Source organism: Leucoraja erinacea, chromosome 18 (assembly GCF_028641065.1).
Source record: "Leucoraja erinacea ecotype New England chromosome 18, Leri_hhj_1, whole genome shotgun sequence".
NCBI lineage: Eukaryota > Metazoa > Chordata > Chondrichthyes > Rajiformes > Rajidae > Leucoraja > Leucoraja erinaceus.
The window spans coordinates 41,444,270-41,467,865 of NC_073394.1; the positions used below are offsets into that span (position 1 = coordinate 41,444,270).

The 23,596-nt window shown below is 46.1% G+C and overlaps 1 protein-coding gene across 9 annotated transcripts in view; it reads left to right on the top strand.

Annotated features, from left to right (window-relative positions):
- The window catches only part of LOC129705966 (uncharacterized), a 129,858-nt gene that overhangs the window by 99,202 nt on the left and 7,060 nt on the right, over positions 1-23,596 (top strand). For 4 of the 9 annotated variants that reach the window (XM_055649928.1, XM_055649934.1, XM_055649936.1 and 1 more), the window contains 8 exons: positions 93-425; positions 1,351-1,662; positions 6,785-6,829; positions 16,520-16,564; positions 18,241-18,285; positions 19,577-19,621; positions 21,292-21,336; positions 22,124-22,168. In XM_055649928.1, coding sequence (XP_055505903.1) covers positions 93-425; positions 1,351-1,662; positions 6,785-6,829; positions 16,520-16,564; positions 18,241-18,285; positions 19,577-19,621; positions 21,292-21,336; positions 22,124-22,168 — 915 coding nt within the window. The remainder of the gene's footprint in view (positions 1-92; positions 426-1,350; positions 1,663-6,784; positions 6,830-16,519; positions 16,565-18,240; positions 18,286-19,576; positions 19,622-21,291; positions 21,337-22,123; positions 22,169-23,596) is intronic. The other 5 variants (XM_055649929.1, XM_055649931.1, XM_055649930.1 and 2 more) reach the window with 5 other exon arrangements.

Sequence of the window (23,596 nt, forward strand, 5' to 3'; positions counted from 1 at the left end):
TTGTTTTCTCAATTTTTTGTTAATTTTTCTCTGAATTCTAGTTTTCTTTAAATTACACGTTCAGATTAACCTTTTTTTCCCCATTTCTCCAGTTTCATTGCCAGAGCTTACAGCAATTGAGGTCGATCCACTTTGCCCCGAAATGGGAAAGGAAGTAACACTCTCCTGCAAAGCTTACGGATTCTATCCTGAAGTAAATGACATATTCTGGTTCAAAGACTTTGAGAAAGTGAAAGATCCATTCAAAGTAGGAATTACTCTGGGACCAAATGAACTGGACACAGAGAATGGTTGCTATTCACGTTTATCCAAGTGGAAATTCACACCAGCTGCTGTTGACCATGGAAAAGAATTTAAGATGAAAGTCCTTCATTCTACAACTTCAGGCAACCCCAATGCTTCCAGTTACACTTTAAAATTAAAAGGTGAATATTGTAGCAGCAAAATCTGCAGCCACATCGTACCATAAGAAGTATGTGCAAAAGGCGCAGACAAGTTTTATCAAAATACTTCGGAAGGAAATGCAGATGCTGGTTTAAACCGAAGATAGACACAAAATACTGGAGTAACTCAGTGGGACAGGCAGCATCTCTGGAGAGAATGAATGGGTGACATTTCGGATCGAGACCCTTCTTCAGTCGTTCTCTACAGAGATGCTGCCTGTCCCACTGAGTTACTCCAGCATTTTGTGTCTTATCTTTCTCAAATGTTGCTTGGTTTAGAGGGTTTTTGCTTCAGGGAGAGGCTGGACAAACTTGAATTATTTTCTCTGGAACGCCAGAGACTGAAGGGAGACCTGATAGAAGCATATCAAATAATAATGGGGTAGACAGTCAGCCTTTTTCCCAGGGTGGAAATGTCAAAGGCTCGAGGGTATAGCTTTCAAAGTGAGGGGGACTAAGTTTAATGGTGATGTGCAGGGCAAGTTTTCTACATGGAGGGTGGTGGGTACCTGGAACGTGCTGCCGATGGTGGTGGGGGTACAATAGTGACGTTCAGCACAGACATTGTGGGCCGAAGGGACAGCCCCTGTAGTCTACTGTTCTTTGTACAGGAAACAGGGCCGTCGGGTCACCGAGTCTGCGCTGACCAGCGATCACCCCGTGTACCTTAGCACTATCCTACACTGGGGACTATTTACAATTTTACTGCAGCCAATTAACCGACTAACCTGTACGTCTTTGGAGCGTGGGAAGAAACCGGAGCACCCGGAAAAAAAACCTACGCAGTCGGGGAAAACGTACAAAGCCCGTACAGACAGCACCTGTAAGGCAGCAGCTCTATCGCTGCGCCACCATGCACGATGTTATTCACTCTTGTAAATGACTCTTCTTTCATGAATTTCAACAGGGATTCCAATCGTCGACGACATTAAGTATGAGCCACCAGTGGCTGCGTCTGGTTCGCAACATCGTCTCGTCTGCAAAGTTGATAACTTTCATCCAAAAAAAATCAGAACAAGCTGGCTACGTAAAGGGAAACCAATATCCCATGGAGTCGAAGATGCAGTTATGATGGAGGATGAGAATGGATGTTTTCAGATGTGGTCCTCTTTGAGTATTAATCCAACTGATCTACAATTTGATGAAAAGATTTCCTTTCAAGTGACGCATTCAAGGTTAAATACTCCAATAACAAAACAACTGTCTTTAAAACTTCCAGGTATGTTTCACATAGTCTCCCTTAGGGTCCTCTGTCTCCCCTCGGTTTGCAAGTTTCCATTTTATATTTATATGTTGCACTACATTTCTACATTGGTTGATACAGCATTGAAATCAGCCCTTCGGGCCAACGGGCCCACGCCGGCCATCGATCTCCCATTCACACTAGTACCTTGTTACCCTCACTTTCGCATCCACTCCCGACACACTAGGGGCAATTTACAGAGGGCCAATTACCCTACAAACCTGCACATCTTTACGATGTGGGAGAAAACAGGGAGAACGTGCAAACTCCACACAGACCGCACCCGAGGTCAGGATCGAACCCGGTATGTGGCGCTGTGAGGCAGCAGCTCTACCCGCTGCGGCACTGTGCTGACTTCATGATTGATAAAAGAAGAATATTTTCAAAATGGCTGGATTCCGTACAGCACCAACAGAGATGCTGCATGATATTCCACTTTTATTGTCAGCTGTACTGAGGCATAGTGAAATTCTTATTTTGCTAAAAACTTCCGGGGGGGGGGGGGGGGGGGGGGGGGGGGGGGGGGGGGGGGGGGGGGGGGGCACAGTGGTGCAACGGTAGAGCAGCTGCTTTACAGCACCAGAATCCTGGCTTTGATCCTGACTACGGGGGCTTTCTGTACAGAGTTAGTACATTCTACTTGTGATCGAGTGGGTTTTCCCCAGGGTGCTCCAGTTTTCTCCCTCACTCGAAAGATGTGCAGGTTTGAAGTTTAATTGGCATCAATAAAAATTGTAAATTGTCACTAGTGTGCAGGATAGTGTCAGTGTACAGGGATTGCTGGTCGGCGTGGACACAATGGGCCAAAGGGTCTGTTTCCGTCCTTGTAATAACAGTGGCCTGACACCAACATAAGGGTTTATAGACTTTATTGGCTACAAAGCAATACAACTTATCTCTTAAGAGTTCCACTTAAAACTAAAGGACAAGCCAGTGGGCGTAACTACAAATGCATGACTCATAACATGAGTCATCTACCCCCCCCGCCCCTCTTAAAGAATCAATAACAATACAGACCCTTAAACTAAGCAAAGCAAGTATCACAACCAATGACAGACCGGTGGAAAGTCAAACATAGTCCAGATACTTCACGACTGGTCTGCAAACACGATGGCACGTGTACGATAGAGGCCATCTCTCCATTTTTGTTCTCGTGGGAAAGAGCTGGCGACTTCACTGCCGAGGGGGAGTGGACCAACGCCTCTGGAGTTGAAGAAGGAGACTGGCGCAGGCGAAGATGGAACAGACAGAGGGACTGTCGCAGGCATGGATTGTTGTGCTGGCAAGAGCATGCCAGGGTCACTAGACGCAGATTGAAATGAACTTGTACGATCCGGATAATATGGAGGAGGGACTGGCTCGTTCACAGGCAGAACGAAGATGTTGCCTGTTGCGTCTGTAGGTGCCGCCATCGGCTCTAACGATGTACGAGCGTGGCTCCGAAGCAAGGCCAGAAACTACCCCAATACGGTCGTGGCCTTTGTCAGTATGTAAACGGACCACATGTCCCTTGGTCAGCGGTGGCCGTGGCCTACTTGACTTGTCGAACCATTTCTTTTGTATTTCATGCTTCTGTTGCAACCTGGTTTGAACCTCCTCAGGCAGAAAGACATGTGGGATTAATGCTTGATCTGCTAGGGGCAGCGGGGCATGGGTCTGCCTTGACAATAAGCATTGAGCGGGTGAGCCCAAGATGGGGTCATGGGAAATGTTGCGTAAATTGAGCAGATCCAGGAATATGTCAGATTTAGCCCTGTGAGAGTGTTCCATGAGCTGTTTTGCACTTCTGACAGTCCGCTCAGCCAGCCCGTTAGACTGTGGATATTCAGGGCTGCTGGTGATGTGGTGAAAATTCCAGCGTCTAGCAAACTCTTTGAATTGTTGGCTGGTAAACTGATTGCCATTTTCAGTCAGCAGCTTGCCTGGAGATCCGTGGATGGAAAAGTGATGAGATAATTTCGAAATAGGGCTGCTGAGAACATCAATGTTGAACCACCTTGAATAAAGGGCCTGCCCCACTTGCATGGGATTGCGTGCGTTTGGCCCGAAGTTCGTGCGTGACGTCTTTTGCGTCGTGCTTACTAATTAGCTGGGTAGAAGGCGGACCGGCTGAATTTGGGCGTCACACAGCGTCAGGCGGTGATGTCATCACGCAATGCCACGCGGGCGGTGACTATCCTGCAACGTCATGCGCTAGGCGTACGTCGTTAAGACGCTGTGTACGACTGTAATATGCTTGCGTGCCGACAGGCCGTTGGCGCGTGAAGATTTCGGCCACTGCAAGAATTTCGGAGCACCTCGTGAGGTCGGGACCAGCCCCGCACAACTCCGTGCTTCTAAGTGGGACCGGCCCCGTGTGGCCATGGGGTGCCCGTACGCCTCAAGCGACCATGAGGTTGCGTAATTTGCGAGCCTAGGTCGCATTAGTGGGACAGGCCCTTAAGAATCCACGAGCACCAGGTACTGCTTGCCGTGCCAGTAAAATGTCAGCTGCCACCGTAGACCACGAGAGCGCAGGTACAGGATGTGGCAGAAGTGGTTGCTTTTGTTGATGAGGCACCAGACTATTGCACGCAGCACAAGCTGCCACATTTTCACTCATGTATTCGGCCATGCCAGGCCAGTAAACATGTTTTTTGCCCGTGAAACTGGTTCTGGCCTCCAACTGGAGGCGTGGGTTCAGACCCCACTTCTGATACCATGTCGATTGTAGTCCTTATTATAACAGTGGCCTTACACCAACATACGGGTATATAGACTTCATTGTCTACTAAGCAATACAACTTCTCTCTGAGTTCCACTTAAAACTAAAGGAATGCAGCAGTCGAATGCTGACAAGCTAATGGGCGTAACTACAAATGCATGAGTCACTAATCTACATCAACTTTGCCTCCTACCTTATCTCCTATCACAAGTGACCCGGCTCCAGGGCTACTGAAAGTGAAGCAAGCTGTTAATCTCGGAGTCTCCTTGACATCCTATGTTCCTGCTCAAATCCAAGACAAGTGGCTTCTAGATGGGGAGCTTTGCCAAGGAAGGTGTGAATGCTCTCCTGAGATCACAGATGATGGTTTGTTTCCATCTAATTTGAGCATAATGTTGGAGGCAGGAATAAGTGATCGCAGAAGGTTGCATCAAATATCAGGTGCTTCATGTGAGGGCAGAAACATTCAGGAGAAGGAATTCCAATTACTCTCTGAAGGTGAATCTTACTCATATTATGTTCAGCATGACATTTCATTAAAGTTAGAACTGCAATGTTGATGTTAGTGTAGAGATACAACGTGGAAACAAGCCCTTCGGCCCACCGTATCCACGCTGACAATTCATCATCCATTCACACTAGTTCTATGTTATCCCACTTTCTCATCCACCCGACACACGAGGGGGTAATTTACAGAGGGCCAATTAACTAACAAACCCACATGTGTACACGATTCGGACACATATGATTCATTTATTTATAAATATTTACACTTTATAAATATTCTTGTTTTGTTTTTTGTATGTAGTATTTTTTTTTTAAATCTGTTCGAAATGAATAATAATAATAAATAATTAATAAATAAATCTTAAGAGGAATAGATCGGGTGGACGCATAGCGTCTCTTGCCCAGAGTTGGGGGAATCGAGGACCAGAGGCCAAACGTTTAAGGTGAGGGGGGTTTAATAGGAACTGAGAGGGGTAACTTTCTAACACAAACATTGCAATCAGAGGTAGTTGAGGCAGGGACTATTGCAATGTTTAAGAAACATTTAAACAGGTATTTGGATAGGATAGGTTTAGAGGGCTTTAGTGGACAAGTTGGGACAAAGGGCCTGTTTAAACACTGTATGACTATGACTCTTTGTCTTTGGGATGTAGGAAGAAACCCGCACGTTCACAGGGGGGAATGTGCAAACGCCACACAGACAGCACCCGTGGTCAGGATCGAACCCGGGTCTCTGGCGCTGCGCCACTGTGCCGTCCCTTCTCACTTCAAACTTTACACTAGATTTATTTGATTGTCTCTTTCACAACAAAGTTTCACGCTGAATAAATTAGTTTTATTTTTTACTGATGTTGAAAATAGACGCATTTGGATGTTCAGTTGTTTAAAATCTGCTTGGGTGAGACACTTAGTCAAAGATCACTGAAACAGGCCTTTCGGCCCAACTTGCCATTGTCAACCAAGGTGCCCCATCTAAACTAGTCCCACCTGCCCGCGATTGGCCATCTTCTATCAATCTATACTATTGACCACTTACGGTCTGCGTTGTAACTAAATTTGCGCAAAAATGATCCCCCATAGCGCTACGATTGTTCGCCACCTTACTCACCATTCTCCTCAGCTGCAAGTCAAATAGGTTTTGTCCCGAACGGTGAAATATTCTGCGAGCAGGGATCCACACCACCCCTTCCCACATGCACCACCTCCCCTACCCCAACAACCCCCCACTCCCTCCTTCCCGTACACCCCCCACGTACACCCCCCTCCCCAACACCTCACCTCCCCTTCAACCCCACCCTTCCCTCACCCACCCCATCCCCCACACTCCCCCTTACCACACATGCCCCTCCCCCCACCGCACACACACCCCCCCCTACTCCCACCATCCCCCCGTACCCCCACCATCCCCCCCCCCCCCCCCCCCCCACCTCCACTCCCATGAGGTTGGAGGAGGTGCAGGTGAACCTCTGCCTCAGCTGGAATGACTGCTTGGGTCCTTGGATGGAGTCGAGGGGGGAGGTAAAGCGACATGTGTAGCGTTTCCTGCGGTTGCAAGGGAAAGTACCAGAGGAAGGGGTGATTTGGGTAGGGAGGGACAAATTGACCAGGGAGTTGGTTCAGGTAATCCTTGCTTTCACCCTCCTTCCCCTTCCCTTCACTGCTCTCCCACAGCCTACTCTCTCCACATCTTCCTCCCTTTTTCCTGCCCCAACCCCCCACATCAGTGTGAAGAAGGGTCTCGATCCAAAACGTTTCCTATTCCTTCGTTCCATAGATGCTGCCTCACCCTCTGAGTTTCTCCATCATTTTTATCTACCTTTGTTTTGTCCAACATCTGCAGTTCCTTCTTAAACATCAGGTTTAATTAAGCTCTTTTTTATTCTGCAGATTATGGCAAAAATGAAAATGATGTCAATGAAAAAGTCGATGAAGGTAAAAGTCTTCATTTCCAATAGTTACTGTATTTTGAATGTTTGCTTCAAGTAGAAATTTAGATCATTACACATGATCCAAATGTTTTCAAAACACAAAGTGCTGGAGGAACTCGGTGGCTCAGGCAGAATCTGGAAGGAATGTTTAGTTTAGAGATAGAGCTCATAAACAGGCCCGTCGGCCAACCGAGTCCGCACCGACCAACGATCACCACACACTAACAATATCCAATACTGTAGGGACAATTTATAATATAATATTTAGAGTGGGGGAGGTATCCAGAGAAACCCCTCGTGGTCATGGGGAATGTCCAAACTCCACACAGACAGCACCTGTGGTCAGGATGGAGCCCGGGTCTCTGGTGCTGTGAGGCAGCAACTCTACCGCTGCACCACTGTGCCGCCCGTTATCTCTTCAAACTTTACACTAGATTTATTTGATTGTTTCTTTCACAACAAAGTTTCATGTTGAAAGGAAATCGTAAAAATTGTAAAGAGCCATGGTTTTCAAGGGAAATTGGACACGGTTCAGAAAAAGAGGGAGATCTACAATAATTATAGGCAGCATGGAGTAAATGAGGTGCTTGAGGAGTATAAAGAATGTAAAAAGAATCTTAAGAAAGAAATTAGAAAAGCTAAAAGAAGATATGAGGTTGCTTTGGCAAGTAAGGTAAAAGTAAATCCGAAGGGTTTCTACCGCTATATTAATAGCAAAAGGATAACGAGGGATAAAATTGGTCCATTAGAGAGTCAGAGTGGACAACTATCTGCAGAGCCAAAAGAGATGGGGGAGATATTGAACAGTTTCTTTTCTTCGGTATTCACCAAGGAGAAGGATATTGAATTATGTGAGGTAAGGGAAACAAGTAGAGTAGCTATGGAAACTATGAGGATCAAAGAAGAGGAAGTACTGACACTTTTGAGAAATATAAAAGTGGATAAGTCTCCAGGTCCGGACAGGATATTCCCTAGGACATTGAGGGAAGTTAGTGTAGAAATAGCAGGGGCTATGGCAGAAATATTTCAAATGTCATTAGAAACGGGAATAGTGCCGGAGGATTGGCGTACTGCGCATGTTGTTCCATTGTTTAAAAAGGGGTCTAAGAGTAAACCTAGCAATTATAGACCTGTTAGTTTGACGTCAGTGGTGGGCAAATTAATGGAAAGAATACTTAGAGATAATATATATAAGCATCTGGATAAACAGGGTCTGATTAGGAACAGTCAACATGGATTTGTGCCTGGAAGGTCTTGTTTAACTAATCTTCTTGAATTTTTTGAAGATGTTACACGGGAAATTGATGAGGGTAACACAGTGGATGTTGTGTATATGGACTTCAGTGAGGCCTTTGACAAGGTTCCTCATGGAAGGTTGGTTAAGAAGGTTCAATGGTTGGGTATTAATGGTGGAGTAGCAAGATGGATTCAACAGTGGCTGAATGGGAGATGCCAGAGAGTAATGGTGGATGGTTGTTTGTCAGGTTGGAGGCCAGTGACGAGTGGGGTGCCACAGGGATCTGTGTTGGGTCCACTGTTGTTTGTCATGTACATCAATGATCTGGATGATGGTGTGGTAAATTGGATTAGTAAGTATGCAGATGATACTAAGATAGGTGGGGTTGCGGGTAATGAAGTAGAGTTTCAAAGTCTACAGAGAGATTTATGCCAGTTGGAAGAGTGGGCTGAAAGGTGGCAGATGGAGTTTAATGCTGATAAGTGTGAGGTGCTACATCTTGGCAGGACAAATCAAAATAGGACGTACATGGTAAATGGTAGGGAATTGAAGAATGTAGGTGAACAGAGGGATCTGGGAATAACTGTGCACAGTTCCCTGAAAGTGGAATCTCATGTAGATAGGGTGGTAAAAAAAGCTTTTGGTGTGCTGGCCTTTATAAATCAGAGCATTGAGTATAGAAGTTGGGATGTAATGTTAAAATTGTACAAGGCATTGGTGAGGCCAATTCTGGAGTATGGTGTACAATTTTGGTCGCCTAATTATAGGAAGGATGTCAACAAAATAGAGAGAGTACAGAGGAGATTTACTAGAATGTTGCCTGGGTTTCAGCAACTAAGTTACAGAGAAAGGTTGAACAAGTTAGGGCTTTATTCTTTGGAGCGCAGAAGGTTAAGGGGGGACTTGATAGAGGTTTTTAAAATGATGAGAGGGATAGACAGAGTTGACGTGGAAAAGCTTTTCCCACTGAGAGTAGGGAAGATTCAAACAAGGGGACATGACATGAGAATTAAGGGACTGAAGTTTAGGGGTAACATGAGGGGGAACTTCTTTACTCAGAGAGTGGTAGCTGTGTGGAATGAGCTTCCAGTGAAGGTGGTGGAGGCAGGTTCGTTTTTATCATTTAAAAATAAATTGGATAGTTATATGGATGGGAAGGGAATGGAGGGTTATGGTCTGAGCGCAGGTACATGGGACTAGGGGAGATTATGTGTTCAGCACGGACTAGAAGGGTCGAGATGGCCTGTTTCCGTGCTGTAATTGTTATATGGTTATATGGTTAAAGGAGTTATATTTGTTACTGATGTTGTCAATAGATGATTTTGGATGTTCAGTTGTTTCAAATCTGCTTGGGTGTCATAGATCACGGGAAAAGGCCCTTCGGCCCAACTTGCCCTTGTCAACCAAGGTGCCCCATCTAAACTAGTCCCACCTGCCCGATTGGCCCATATCCCCCTAAACCTATCCTAGCCATGTTCCTGCCCAAGTGTTTAATACTCTGACTTTGTAAGTGCCAATTTGATTTGACTAATGTCAGCTTTAATACTAAGATTAAACGAGCTTACCAGTTTGAAGTTTGATCTTGATTTTATGAGGAGTTACGATGAGCGATTACGTGAAGAAGGGCCGTCCGTCTGCGTGCGCGTCAATCTTCAAAGCAGCGGTGTTAAATCACAGATAAAAAGAAGACCTGAGAATAGTAAGATTGAAGAAACTAGAACTTCCATGTGACCTTGATAGTATGAGGGTGGGAGTGGTGGGCACGTAATCACTCATCGTAACTCCTCATAAAATCAAGATCAAACTTCAAACTGGTAAGTTCTCGTTTAATCTTACTATTTTACTTTGGAGTCACGTGAGTGACTACGTGAAGATTTCAAAGCTCTGTGATTTTACGCCGGTTACGAATCCAGGCGTCACACACTGAATGGATTGACCATGGATGCGTGTAAACAAGTCAAGTTTATTTGTCACATACACATACTAGATGTGCAGTGAAATGAAAGTGGCAATGCTCGCGGACTTTTGTGCAAAAGACAAACAACCAAACAAATTATAAACACAATCATAACACACATATTCTTTTACATAATAAATAATGGAAGGAAAAACGTTCAGTAGAGTTAGTCCCTGGTGAGATAGGCGTTTACAGTCCGAATGGCCTCTGGGAAGAAACTCCTTCTCAACCTCTCCGTTCTCACCGCATGGCAACGGAGGCGTTTGCCTGTCCGTAGCAGCTGGAACAGCCCGTTGCAGGGGTGGAAGGGGTCTCCCATGATTTTATTTGCTCTGGAGTTGCACCTCCTGTTGTATAGATCCTGCAGGGGGGCGAGTGAAGTTCCCATAGTGCGTTCGGCCGAACGCACTACTCTCTGCAGAGCCTTCTTGTCCTTGGCAGAGTAATTCCCAAACCAGTTGGTAATATTTCCGGACAAGATGCTTTCCACCGCCGCTGCGTAGAAGCACTGGAGGATCCTCGGAGACACTCTGAATTTCCTCAATTGCCTGAGGTGGTAAAGGCGCTGCCTTGCCTTACTCACGAGTGCTGATGCGTGTGATGCCCACGTCATATCCTCGGAGATGTGGACTCCCAGATCATTAAAGCATTCAGACATTACGTAGTTAAGTAAAGAAACTGATGCTTTAAATGAAAGAAAAGTTTTTTAAAAAGTTACCCCTTCCAACCTTGGGGGGGAAACTAAGGGACAGAACTTAAAATGGTACGTGCAAACACCCCCAGTCCGGTTATGGGTTTGTTATAAAACCGGTGGACCGTTATTTCATTCGTCCATCCTGCAGCCACTAGGATGTCGTCAAGGGGCACGTCCATAGATCTTGCTGCCGACGTAGATGCAGCCCTGGTGGAGTGAGATTTAACCATATAAATGTTTACTCCTGCTACCGCCATTACCTCTTTTGACCATCTGGAGATGGTTTGAGTTGACACCTTTTGGTGTGTTTTTTTTATGGCTGATGAGGACCGATTGTTCTGAGCCTCCGTAACTCTCAGATAGCGGTGTTAGTATGTTACCACCCACACAACCGTTGGTCCTCTGGATATGCCAAGAACTGGATCTCCATCCCTGGCATTCCTGGCCTGCTCTGTTTATCAGGTTCCTGATTAGGAATGTTATGTTGTTCATATTGGTGGTCATGTAGTCCAACCGTAGCTTTTGCAATGTCTGGACTCTGTCAGCATACCACCTTCAGGGTTAGTTATAGGCGCTCCCCACTGTCAAAGTAGGATTTGTACCATGCTCACATCCCATGTGTCAGTGTACCTTTGCCTTGGAGGTCTTAAATTGTAAATTCCCTTCATGAATTTTGTTGTAAAGGGGTGCGTTCCATATAACAATTACAGCACGGAAACAGGCCATCTCGACCCTTCTAGTCCGTGCCGAACACATAATCTCCCCTAGTCCCATATACCTGCGCTCAGACCATAACCCTCCATTCCCTTCCCATCCATATAACTATCCAATTTATTTTTAAATGATAAAAACGAACCTGCCTCCACCACCTTCACTGGAAGCTCATTCCACACAGCTACCACTCTGAGTGTAAAGAAGTTCCCCCTCATGTTACCCCTAAACTTCAGTCCCTTAATTCTCAAGTCATGTCCCCTTGTTTGAATCTTCCCTACTCTCAGTGGGAAAAGCTTTTCCACGTCAACTCTGTCTATCCCTCTCATCATTTTAAAAACCTCTATCAAGTCCCCCCTTAACCTTCTGCGCTCCAAAGAATAAAGCCCTAACTTGTTCAACCTTTCTCTGTAACTTAGTTGCTGAAACCCAGGCAACATTCTAGTAAATCTATCGAACTGTGCCCTGCTTCCGGCATCAGATAGGAGGAGAGTGCGCCTCTGGCACTATAGATGCACTATAACTTAGTTTATAGTTATAGTACAGTTAATAGGAACTCCAAGACATCCGTTATCCGAACTGTGTTGTATTTGTTCGGACAGTCCTATGCCTTGAAATGGCCTCCTCAGAATCTGCAGACTAACAAGTTATACGTTCATGTAGTGGATGATTGCTCCCTGTAACTGGGTTCACTAGGAGGTCCCTGCTCTTGGGTACAGCCATTACTGGCTGGACTATAATTCCCAACATTTTTGGGGACCAGGCTTGAGTAGGCCAATCTGGCACTACCAATATGCCTGTGGCTTAGTCTTGCTTGATTTTTGTCAAGCATCGGTTTGTGAGACAAATTGGCGGAAAGTATACATAAACATTCCTCCCCAATTGAGGGAGAAAGCATCCACTGCCTTGCTCCTGGATCCAGCTCGCAGGACACATATCTGGGTAACTAATGGGTAGTCTAGAAGCAAACGGATCAACATCTGGTATGCCAAATCGTGTATTTATTTTGTTAAATACTGCCTGATTCAACATCCATTCTGTGTTGTTATTAAACATTCGGGATCCAGCATCTGTCACCGTGTTATATCTACCTCGTAGATTTCCCAAATATTCCTCTCGATTCACCAGTGCCAAATGAGGTTCGACAATCTGTCATAAGATACAGATTTTACACCACCCTTGTTAATGGATATGTGACACCACAGTGGTGTTATCAATCTGAATTTGAACAAGCACCGGTTGTATATTGCTACAGAAACCCTTGAGTCCATATTGTGCCCCCAACAATTCTGGGTAATTGATTCCATATGTTGGGGAATTACAGACTCCTGCTCATTCCATCTGCCCCCACAGCTCTAGACTGTGTTGGTGGCTCCCCTTAGCCGCTGGCATAGGTCTGAAGAACCCTCAATGGCTTTCAAGCAAAATTTCCCTGAGCTGTCTCCCATTCGTTATCCACCATAGTTATTCAACAATGGCCTCTGCTGACAATCCAGTTTTGCCAATTCGGCCTGCATGTAATCTGAGTGTTCGTTCCTTTGCTTGCTGTAAGTTCTGGTAATGCAAAGGCCCGTACTGCTGGGAATGCAGCTACTATTTCCCAATTACACTCGCTGTTTGCCTGATAGATGGCTAGTATTTGACTATCAGGTCATAGCAGGCTTGATTTATATAGTCATTTGCCCCTAGGCAAAGTCACCAACATATTTACTGTTTTTGATAGTAAATTCTAGGTAATCAATTACCCTTGTAGGTGTCAATTTTGATTTAACTGGATGGATGAGGTAAACAATTCTATCAAACAGGGTTTTGGTTTGCTTGACTGATGCTTCTGCCAATTCTTGGTGAGTCCAAAAACAAAAATGTCCTCCAAATATGCCATTACCATGTGGTTTTGAGACCTTTGTAGTCCCAGAATTGGTTTCCGTAGTTTAGTCAATAGTCTAGGAGCTGATGAAAACCCATTTGGCAGAGCCATGCCATCCAGTTAAACTTCAAATATCTCCTGTTCTTAATGAATAGACACCGAATACTATGCATCTTTGAGGTCGATGCATGCCATGTGACCATTTTATAGGAAGCTCCTATAAAACAGTAGTTAGACCGTAACAAAAAATTGCTGTTTCTAAAAGTCTGTACTGCACAAATGAGTTAAACCTGGATGAAGTGACATCCTCCATCTGTCACCTGTCCTGGAAGGCAATCCTGCCCAAAATACTGGGCCTGCCTTGAAGACAATTCCGGTCCAAGTTCCAAGTCTGCTTGGAACCTATGTATGTTGTGCAGTAAAAAATAATCACATGTTGTTATCTGTTTTTTAAAACCAGATCTGAAATTCATGTTATTATCATTTTGAACAAAAACACAAGAGTAAATTACCAACATGTAACTGGTCCACAATCCCTTGTTTCAGTAAACCCAGACCCACCTACCTTCATGGCTACCGGTGGTCTTGTGGTAAGCCCAAAGGCCCCTGATGCGGGTTCCTTTTCGCTCCTTGATTGGGAGTAGGACTGGTAGGGAGTGTGGATTCCATGTTTCTCCTGACCTCTGCTTGGGTCTTGGTCTGAAAACCTCATCATACTGAGCCTGCCTTGTCGGACAATTCTGGCCATAATTCTGAGTCTGCCTTGAAAGACGACTGATCATATTTCCGTGCCCAGCTTTCAAGCTACCACCGGCTTCAGTGAACTGCTTACCCCCTATGGAGGTGTGGGGTGTGTTGTCGCCTACTGACGAAGTTTTGCTTGTCGTTGGTACCTTGATTGATCCGACAGCTTTTGCTTCCTTCTTCTGGTCTTACCTGAAGATAGGATTCGACGGCTGGTTTCTCCAAAGTCACCCTGATAGCGCTGTTCCCTTGCCGGCATTTGTGCGGATATTCTGCCAACTGCTGTCTCTTGAGGCCATATGCATGTGCTTCAGTATGTTCATACTTTAATTCGAGATCAGTTACCTACTGATCTCGAAGCCAAATTTCGTTTGAACGTTATGTGAGGTTCAAATGACAAATGAATGGTATTGTATAGTATTGTAATTCAAGATCAGTTACCTACTGATCACTCACACTCCTCTCCATTGAGAGTGAGATTTGTAGGTAGCCCTGAAAACAGGGGCTGCCGCAGGCCCCTGAGGATACCTGCGCTGACATGGCCCCTCCAGCGGGCCTAAATGAGATTCTTGCTTTGGGTCAGACTGAAACTGACAGTGAATGCTCCTCTCCTCAGAGCAGGAGACATTTTCTAGATCTCTATCCAGGGAAGCACCCAGTGGAACCTGGGTGATTGCAGAAGTATTTCTTTTCTTTTGTGCTTATTATTTATTTTATGTAAAGCTTTTTGGTGCAAGTTAACTTAAACAGTGCTATATAAGTAAAAGTTACTTACTTCCTTTCTTCTGCTTGTCCCTGGGAAGGTCCCCCCCCCCCCCCCCCCCCCTGCTTTTGTACTCTGATTCAGAGTGCTTTCTTCCATATGTACTTCCCCCTCCAATGGGGAAGACATTGGGTTGCCCCATTATGCGAGGCTCCCGGTACTGCCTGCTGCTGTAGGCCCCGGGCTGACACAGCTCTCTCCTTAGAGCAGGTCATTGTTGGAGCAACTTCTCCAAAAGTTGCTCCTATGTGGGAGAGTCGTCCTCAGACGCTCTCCGTTGAGGGAAGGTATCCCTTTCCCTCCCCGGACTCTTCTGAGTCAATGGGTTGTTTGACTTGCGGGTGGATTTTCCCGTACTGCAGGACCCCCAACGGAGCTCTCCTCCTGCAACAAGTCTCCTGCCGGCTCAGCTGCCGGCGCTGTGTCGGGAAACAGTTATGGTCTGAACGCAGGTGTATGGGACTAGGGGAGAATACGTGTTCGGCACGGACTGGAGGGGTCGAGATGGCCTGTTTCCATGCTGTAGTTGTTATATGGTTATATGGTTAAAAACCGTAGCCCGCTACTGGGAAATGCTGCGGTCTTCGGCAGCCGACTTCCCCGCGGACCGTATCCTCGACATCTGGGCCCCTACAAAAAGTTTCAAGCCCGAAAGAACGAGGTAAGTGATTCAACTTTCCTTACCTGCCCATCCTAACGGTCTGGAAGAACGCAGTGCCTCTCCAGTCCATCGCGCGTTGCGTTCAGACGTAATGACGCGCACGCAGACGGACGGCCCTTCTTCACGTAGTCGCTCACGTGACTCCGAAGTAAAATTAAAGGTAGACAAAAATGCTGCGGAAACTCAGTGGGTGAGGCAGCATCTATGGAGCAAAGGAATAGGCGACGTTTCGGGTCGAGACCCTTCTTTAGACTGATGTGGGTGGGGCGGTGTGGCGTGGAAAAAAAGGAAGATGTGGAGACAGTAGGCAGTGGAAGAGCTGGAAGGGGAGGGGAAGGAGGGTGAATTCAAGGACTACCTGAAATTGGAGAAGTCAATGTTCATACCGCTGGGGTGTAAACTACCCAAGTAAAATATGAGGTGCTATTCCTCCAATTCGCTCTGGACATGGAGGAGGCCCAGGACAGAAAAGTGTGATTTGGAATGGGAGGGGGAGTTGATGTGCTGAGCCACCGGGAGATCAGGTTGGTTAATGCGAACTGTGTGGAGGTGTTGGGCGAAGCGATCGACAAGCCTGCGCTTGGTCTCACCGATGTAGAGTAGTTGACACCTGGAACAGCGGATGCAATAGATGAGGTTGGTGGAGGTGCAGGTGAACCTCTGCCTCAGCTGGAAAGACTGCTTGAGTCCTTGGATGGAGTCGAGGGGGGAGGTAAAGCAACAAGGGAAAGCACCAGAGGAAGGGGGTGATTTGGGTAGGGAGGGACGAATTGACCAGGGAATTGGTTCAGACAGTCCTTGCTTTCGCCCTCCTTCCCCTCCCCTTCAAAGCTGTCCCACAGCCTACTCTCACTGCCTCTTCCTTTCTTTTTCCCGCCCCAGCCCCCCACATCAATGTGAAGAAGGGTCTCGACACAAAACGTTCCCTATTTCCTTCGCTCCATAGATGCTGCCTCACCCGCTGAGTTACTCCAGCATTTTTGTCTACCTTCGTTTTTTCCAGCATCTGCAGTTCCTTCTTAAACATCAGGTTTAATTAAGCTCTTTTTTTATTCTGCAGATTATGGCAAAAAAGAAAATGATGTCAATGAAAAAGTCGATGAAGGTAAAAGTCTTGATTTCCAATAGTTACTGTATTTTGAATGTTTGCTTCAAATAGAAATTTAGATCATTACACATGATCCAAATGTTTTCAAAACACAACGTGCTGGAGGAACTCGGTGGCTCAGGCAGAATCTGGAAGGAATGTTTAGTTTAGAGATAGAGCTCATAAACAGGCCCATCGGCCAACCGAGTCCGCACCGACCAACGATCACCACACACTAACAATATCCAATACTCGAGGGGCAATTTATAATTTTTACCGATGCCAGTTAACCTCCAAATCTGCACGTGTTTAGAGTGGGGGAGGTATCCGGAGAAACCCCACGTGGTCATGGGGAATGTCCAAACTCCACACAGACAGCACCTGTGGTCAGGATGGAGCCCGGGTCTCTGGTGCTGTGAGGCAGCAACTCTACCGCTGCGCCACTGTGCCGCCCGTAATCTCTTCAAACTTTACACTAGATTTATTGGATTATTTCTTTCACAACAAAGTTTCATGTTGAATAATGTAGTTATATTTGTTACTGATGTTGACAATAGATGAGTTTGGATGTTCAGTTGTTTCAAATCTGCTTGGGTGTCATAGATCACGGGAAAAGGCCCTTTGGCCCAACTTGCCCTTGTCAACCAAGGTGCCCCATCTAAACTAGTCCCACCTGCCCACGATTGGCCCATATCACTCTGAACCTATCCTATCCATGTTCCTGCCCAAGTGTTTAATACTCTGACTTTGTAAGTGGCAATTTGATTTGACTAATGTCAGGTATAATTAAAGGGAGACAAAAATGCTGGAGAAACTCAGTGGGTGAGGCAGGATCTATGGAGCAAAGGAATAGGCGACGTTTCGGGTTGAGACCCTTCTTTAGACTGATGTGGGCGGGGCAGTGTGGCGGGAAAAAAAGGAAGATGTGGAGACAGTAGGCAGTGGAAGAGCTGGAAGGGGAGGGGAAGGAGGGTGAAAGCAGGGACTGCCTGAAATTGGAGAAGTCAATGTTCATACCGCTGGGGTGTAAACTACCCAAGTAAAATATGAGGTGCTGTTCCTCCAATTCGCTCTGGACATGGAGGGGGCCCAGGACAGAAAAGTCGGATTCGGAATGGGAGGGGGAGTTGAAGTGCTGAGCCACCGGGAGATCAGGTTGGTTATTGCGAACTGTGTGGAGGTGTTGGGCGAAGCGATCGACAAGCCTGCGCTTGGTCTCACCGATATAGAGTAGTTGACACCTGGAACAGCGGATGCAATAGATGAGGTTGGAGGAGGTGCAGGTGACCCTCTGCCTCAGCTGGAAAGACTGCTTGAGTCCTTGGATGGAGTCGAGGGGGGAGGTAAAGCGACAAGGGAAAGTACCAGAGGAAGGGGGCGATTTGGGTAGGGAGGGACGAATTGACCAGGGAATTGGTTCAGACAGTCCTTGCTTTTGCCCTCCTTCCCCTCCCCTTCAAAGCTGTCCCACAGCCTACTCTCACTGCCTCTTCCTTTCTTTTTCCCGCCCCACATCAATGTGAAGAAGGGTCTCGACCCAAAACATTTCCTATTTCCTTCGCTCCATAAATGCTGCCTCACCCGCTGATGAGTTTCTCCAGTTTCTCCATCATTTTTATCTACCTTTGTTTATTCCAGCATCTGCAGTTCCTTCTTGAACATCAGGTTTAATTAAGCTCTTTTTTATTCTGCAGATTATGGCAAAAACGAAAATGATTTAAATGAAAAAGTCGATGAAGGTAAAAGTCTTGATTTCCAATAGTTACTATATTTTGAATGTTTGCTTCAAATAGAAATTTAGATCATTACACATGATCCAAATGTTTTCAAAACACAAAGTGCTGGAGGAACTCGGTGGCTCAGGCAGAATCTGGAAGGAATGTTTAGTTTAGAGATAGAGCTCATAAACAGGCCCGTCGGCCAACCGAGTCCGCACCGACCAACGATCACCACACACTAACAATATCCAATACTCGAGGGACAATTTATAATTTTTACCGATGTCAGTTAACCTCCAAATCTGCACGTGTTTAGAGTGGGGGAGGTATCCGGAGAAACCCCACGTGATCATGGGGAATGTCCAAACTCCACACAGACAGCACTAATTAAAGGGAGACAAAAATGCTGGAGAAACTCAGGGGGTGGGGCAGCATCTATGGAGCAAAGGAATAGGCGACGTTTCGGGTCGAGACCCTTCTTTAGACTGATGTGGGCGGGGCGGTGTGCCGGGGAAAAAAGGAAGATGTGGAGACAGTAGGCAGTGGAAGAGCAGGAAGGGGAGGGGAAGGAGGGTGAAAGCAAGGACTACCTGAAATTGGAGGTCAATGTTCATACCGCTGGGGTGTAAACTACCCAAGTAAAATATGAGGTGCTGTTCCTCCAATTTGCTCTGGACATGGAGGAGGCCCAGGACTGAAAAGTCGGATTCGGAATGGGAGGGGGAGTTGAAGTGCTGAGCCACCGGGAGATCAGGTTGGTTATTGCGAACTGTGTGGAGGTGTTGGGCGAAGCGATCGCCAAGCCTGCGCTTGGTCTCACCGATATAGAGTAGTTGACACCTGGAACAGCGGATGCAATAGATGAGGTTGGAGGAGGTGCAGGTGAACCTCTGCCTCAGCTGGAATGACTGCTTGGGTCCTTGGATGGAGTCGAGGGGGGAGGTAAAGCGACATGTGTAACGTTTCCTGCGGTTGCAAGGGAAAGTACCAGAGGAAGGGGGCGATTTGGGTAGGGAGGGACGAATTGACCAGGGAATTGGTTCAGACAGTCCTTGCTTTCGCCCTCCTTCCCCTCCCCTTCACAGCTGTCCAACAGCCTACTCTTTTCGCCTCTTCCTTCCTTTTTCCCGCCCCAACCCCCCACATCAATGTGAAGAAGGGTCTCGACCCAAAACGTTCCCTATTCCTTCGCTCCATAGATGCTGCCTCACCCGCTGAGTTTCGCCAGCATTTTTGTCTACCTTCAATTTTTCCAGCATCTGCAGTTCCTTCTTAAACATCAGGTTTAATTAAGCTCTTTTTTATTCTGCAGATTATGGCAAAAAAGAAAATGATGTCAATGAAAAAGTCGATGAAGGTAAAAGTCTTCATTTCCAATAGTTACTGTATTTTGAATGTTTGCTTCAAATAGAAATTTAGATCATTACACATGATCCAAATGTTTTCAAAACACAAAGTGCTGGAGGAACTCGGTGGCTCAGGCTGAATCTGGAAGGAATGTTTAGTTTAGAGATAGAGCTCATAAACAGGCCCATCGGCCAACCGAGTCCGCACCGACCAACGATCACCACACACTAACAATATCCAATACTCTAGGGACAATTTATAATTTTTACCGATGCCAGTTAACCTCCAAATCTGCACGTGTTTAGAGTGGGGGAGGTATCCGGAGAAACCCCACGTGGTCATGGGGAATGTCCAAACTCCACACAGACAGCACCTGTGGTCAGGATGGAGCCCGGGTCTCTGGTGCTGTGAGGCAGCAACTCTACCGCTGCGCCACTGTGCCGCCCGTTATCTCTTCAAACTTTACACTAGATTTATTGGATTATTTCTTTCACAACAAAGTTTCATGTTGAATAATGTAGTTATATTTGTTACTGATGTTGACAATAGATGAGTTTGGATGTTCAGTTGTTTCAAATCTGCTTGGGTGTCATAGATCACGGGAAAAGGCCCTTTGGCCCAACTTGCCCTTGTCAACCAAGGTGCCCCATCTAAACTAGTCCCACCTGCCCACGATTGGCCCATATCACTCTGAACCTATCCTATCCATGTTCCTGCCCAAGTGTTTAATACTCTGACTTTGTAAGTGGCAATTTGATTTGACTAATGTCAGGTATAATTAAAGGGAGACAAAAATGCTGGAGAAACTCAGTGGGTGAGGCAGGATCTATGGAGCAAAGGAATAGGCGACGTTTCGGGTTGAGACCCTTCTTTAGACTGATGTGGGCGGGGCAGTGTGGCGGGAAAAAAAGGAAGATGTGGAGACAGTAGGCAGTGGAAGAGCTGGAAGGGGAGGGGAAGGAGGGTGAAAGCAGGGACTGCCTGAAATTGGAGAAGTCAATGTTCATACCGCTGGGGTGTAAACTACCCAAGTAAAATATGAGGTGCTGTTCCTCCAATTCGCTCTGGACATGGAGGGGGCCCAGGACAGAAAAGTCGGATTCGGAATGGAAGGGGGAGTTGAAGTGCTGAGCCACCGGGAGATCAGGTTGGTTATTGCGAACTGTGTGGAGGTGTTGGGCGAAGCGATCGACAAGCCTGCGCTTGGTCTCACCGATATAGAGTAGTTGACACCTGGAACAGCGGATGCAATAGAATAGGGTGGAGAAAGTGCAGGTGAACCTCTGCCTCACGTGGGAAAGACTGCTTGGGTCCTTGGATGGAGTCGAGGGGGGGGGGAGGTTAAAGCGACAAGGGAAAGTACCAGAGGAAGGGGGCGATTTGGGTAGGGAGGGACGAATTGACCAGGGAATTGGTTCAGACAGTCCTTGCTTTTGCCCTCCTTCCCCTCCCCTTCAAAGCTGTCCCACAGCCTACTCTCACTGCCTCTTCCTTTCTTTTTCCCGCCCCACATCAATGTGAAGAAGGGTCTCGACCCAAAACATTTCCTATTTCCTTCGCTCCATAAATGCTGCCTCACCCGCTGAGTTTCTCCATCATTTTTATCTACCTTTGTTTATTCCAGCATCTGCAGTTCCTTCTTGAACATCAGGTTTAATTAAGCTCTTTTTTATTCTGCAGATTATGGCAAAAACGAAAATGATTTAAATGAAAAAGTCGATGAAGGTAAAAGTCTTGATTTCCAATAGTTACTATATTTTGAATGTTTGCTTCAAATAGAAATTTAGATCATTACACATGATCCAAATGTTTTCAAAACACAAAGTGCTGGAGGAACTCGGTGGCTCAGGCAGAATCTGGAAGGAATGTTTAGTTTAGAGATAGAGCTCATAAACAGGCCCGTCGGCCAACCGAGTCCGCACCGACCAACGATCACCACACACTAACAATATCCAATACTGTAGGGACAATTTATAATTTTTACCGATGCCAATTAACCTCCAAATCTGCACATGTTTAGAGTGGGGGAGGTATCCGGAGAAACCCCACGTGCTCATGGGGAATGTCCAAACTCCACACAGACAGCACCTGTGGTCAGGATGGAACCCGGGTCTCTGGTGCTGTGAGGCAGCAACTCTACCGCTGCGCCACTGTGCCGCCCGTGATCTCTTCAAACATTACACTAGATTTATTTGATTATTTCTTTCACAACAAAGTTTCATGTTGAATAATGTAGTTATATTTGTTACTGATGTTGTCAATAGATGAGTTTGGATGTTCAGTTGTTTCAAATTTGCTTGGGTGTCATAGATCACGGGAAAAGGCCCTTTGGCCCAACTTGCCCTTGTCAACCAAGGCGCCCCATCTAAACTAGTCCCACCTGCCCGATTGGCCCATATCCCCCTAAACCTATCCTATCCATGTTCCTGCCCAAGTGTTTAATACTCTGACTTTGTAAGTGCCAATTTGATTTGACTAATGTCAGGTTTAATTAAACTCTTTTATTCTTCAGATAATGGTAAAGTAGAAAATGATGTCAGTGAAGAAGTCAATAAAGGTAAAAGTCTACATTTCCAATAGTTACTGTATTTTGAATGTTTGCTTCAAATAGAAATTTAGATCATTACACATGACCCACATGTTTCCAAAACACAAAGTGCTGGAGGAACTCGGTGGGTCAGGCTGCATCTGCAGGGAATGTTTAGTTTAAAGATAGAGCTCAGAAACAGGCACTTTAGCCCACTGAGTCCGCACCGACAAACAATCACACATACTAACACTATCCAATACTCCAGGGACAAATTATAATTTTTACCAATGCCAATTAACCTCCAAACCTGCACGTCTTTGGAGTGTCGGAGGAAACTGGAGAAACCCCACGCAGTCACAGGGAGAACGTACAAACTCCGTACAGACAACACTCATAGTTAGGATCCAACTAGGATCTCTGGCACTGTACAGCAGCACCTCTACCGCTGCGTCACTGTGCCGCCCGAATAGATAGACGCGCTTTGGGTTGGGAACCTTCTTCAACCTCAGAGTCTAACGAAGGTCAGACGGATTGTAGGGAGGAGGAAAATGCTGTAAAAGAGGAGTGGCAGGAGAAAGCCTGGCAGGTAGTAGGCTGTCACAGGTGAGGGTGCTTTTTGATAAGCAGAAGGTGGAGATAAAAACAATCCTTTTGTGTTACACCTTCTGTATCAGCCCATTACCTGCCAGGCTTTGAACTGCCCCTCCTCTCATCCAGCATTCCTCTCCCCCTACAATCAGTGAAGAAGGGTCCCGTACCAAAACATCACCTATCCATAATCCCCTCGATGCTATCAGACCCGCTGACATACTCCTGCACTCTGTCTTTTTTTTGGTACGCGAGTGTCTGATTCACCATGTTCATAAGTATCTAGAAAGGGGAAAGTTAGTCCAGGGGAGTCTCTTTGTAGTGGATATAATATTTTTATGCATTTTCATTAGTGAAGCTTGAAGGTTTGAAGCTAACGTAGTTATTTTAGAAATACAGTGTGGAAACAGACCTTTCAGCACATTAAGTCTACGCTGACCAGTAATCACCCGTACACTAGTTCTATACGTTACTCGAGGGACAATTTACATGAAAGCAATTAACCTACAAACGTGCACATATTTGGAGTGCAGGACAAGCTGCACGTGGACAAGCTGACAAGTGGACAAGCTTTGCCCTTTGAGAATAGGGAAGATTCAAACAAGAGGACATGACTTCAGAATTAAGGGACAGAAGTTTAGGGGTAATATGAGGGGGAACTTCTTTACGCAGAGAGTGGTGGCGGTGTGGAATGAGCTCCCAGGTTCATTGGTATCATTTAAAAATAGTCATATGGATCGAAGGGAATGGAGGGTTATGGTCTCAGGGCGCATGGACTTGTAGGGCAGAGATGGCCTTTTCGTGCTGTAATTGTTATATGGTTATATTTTTTCCCTGTTGCCACGTGGTCACAGGGAGGAACTCCAT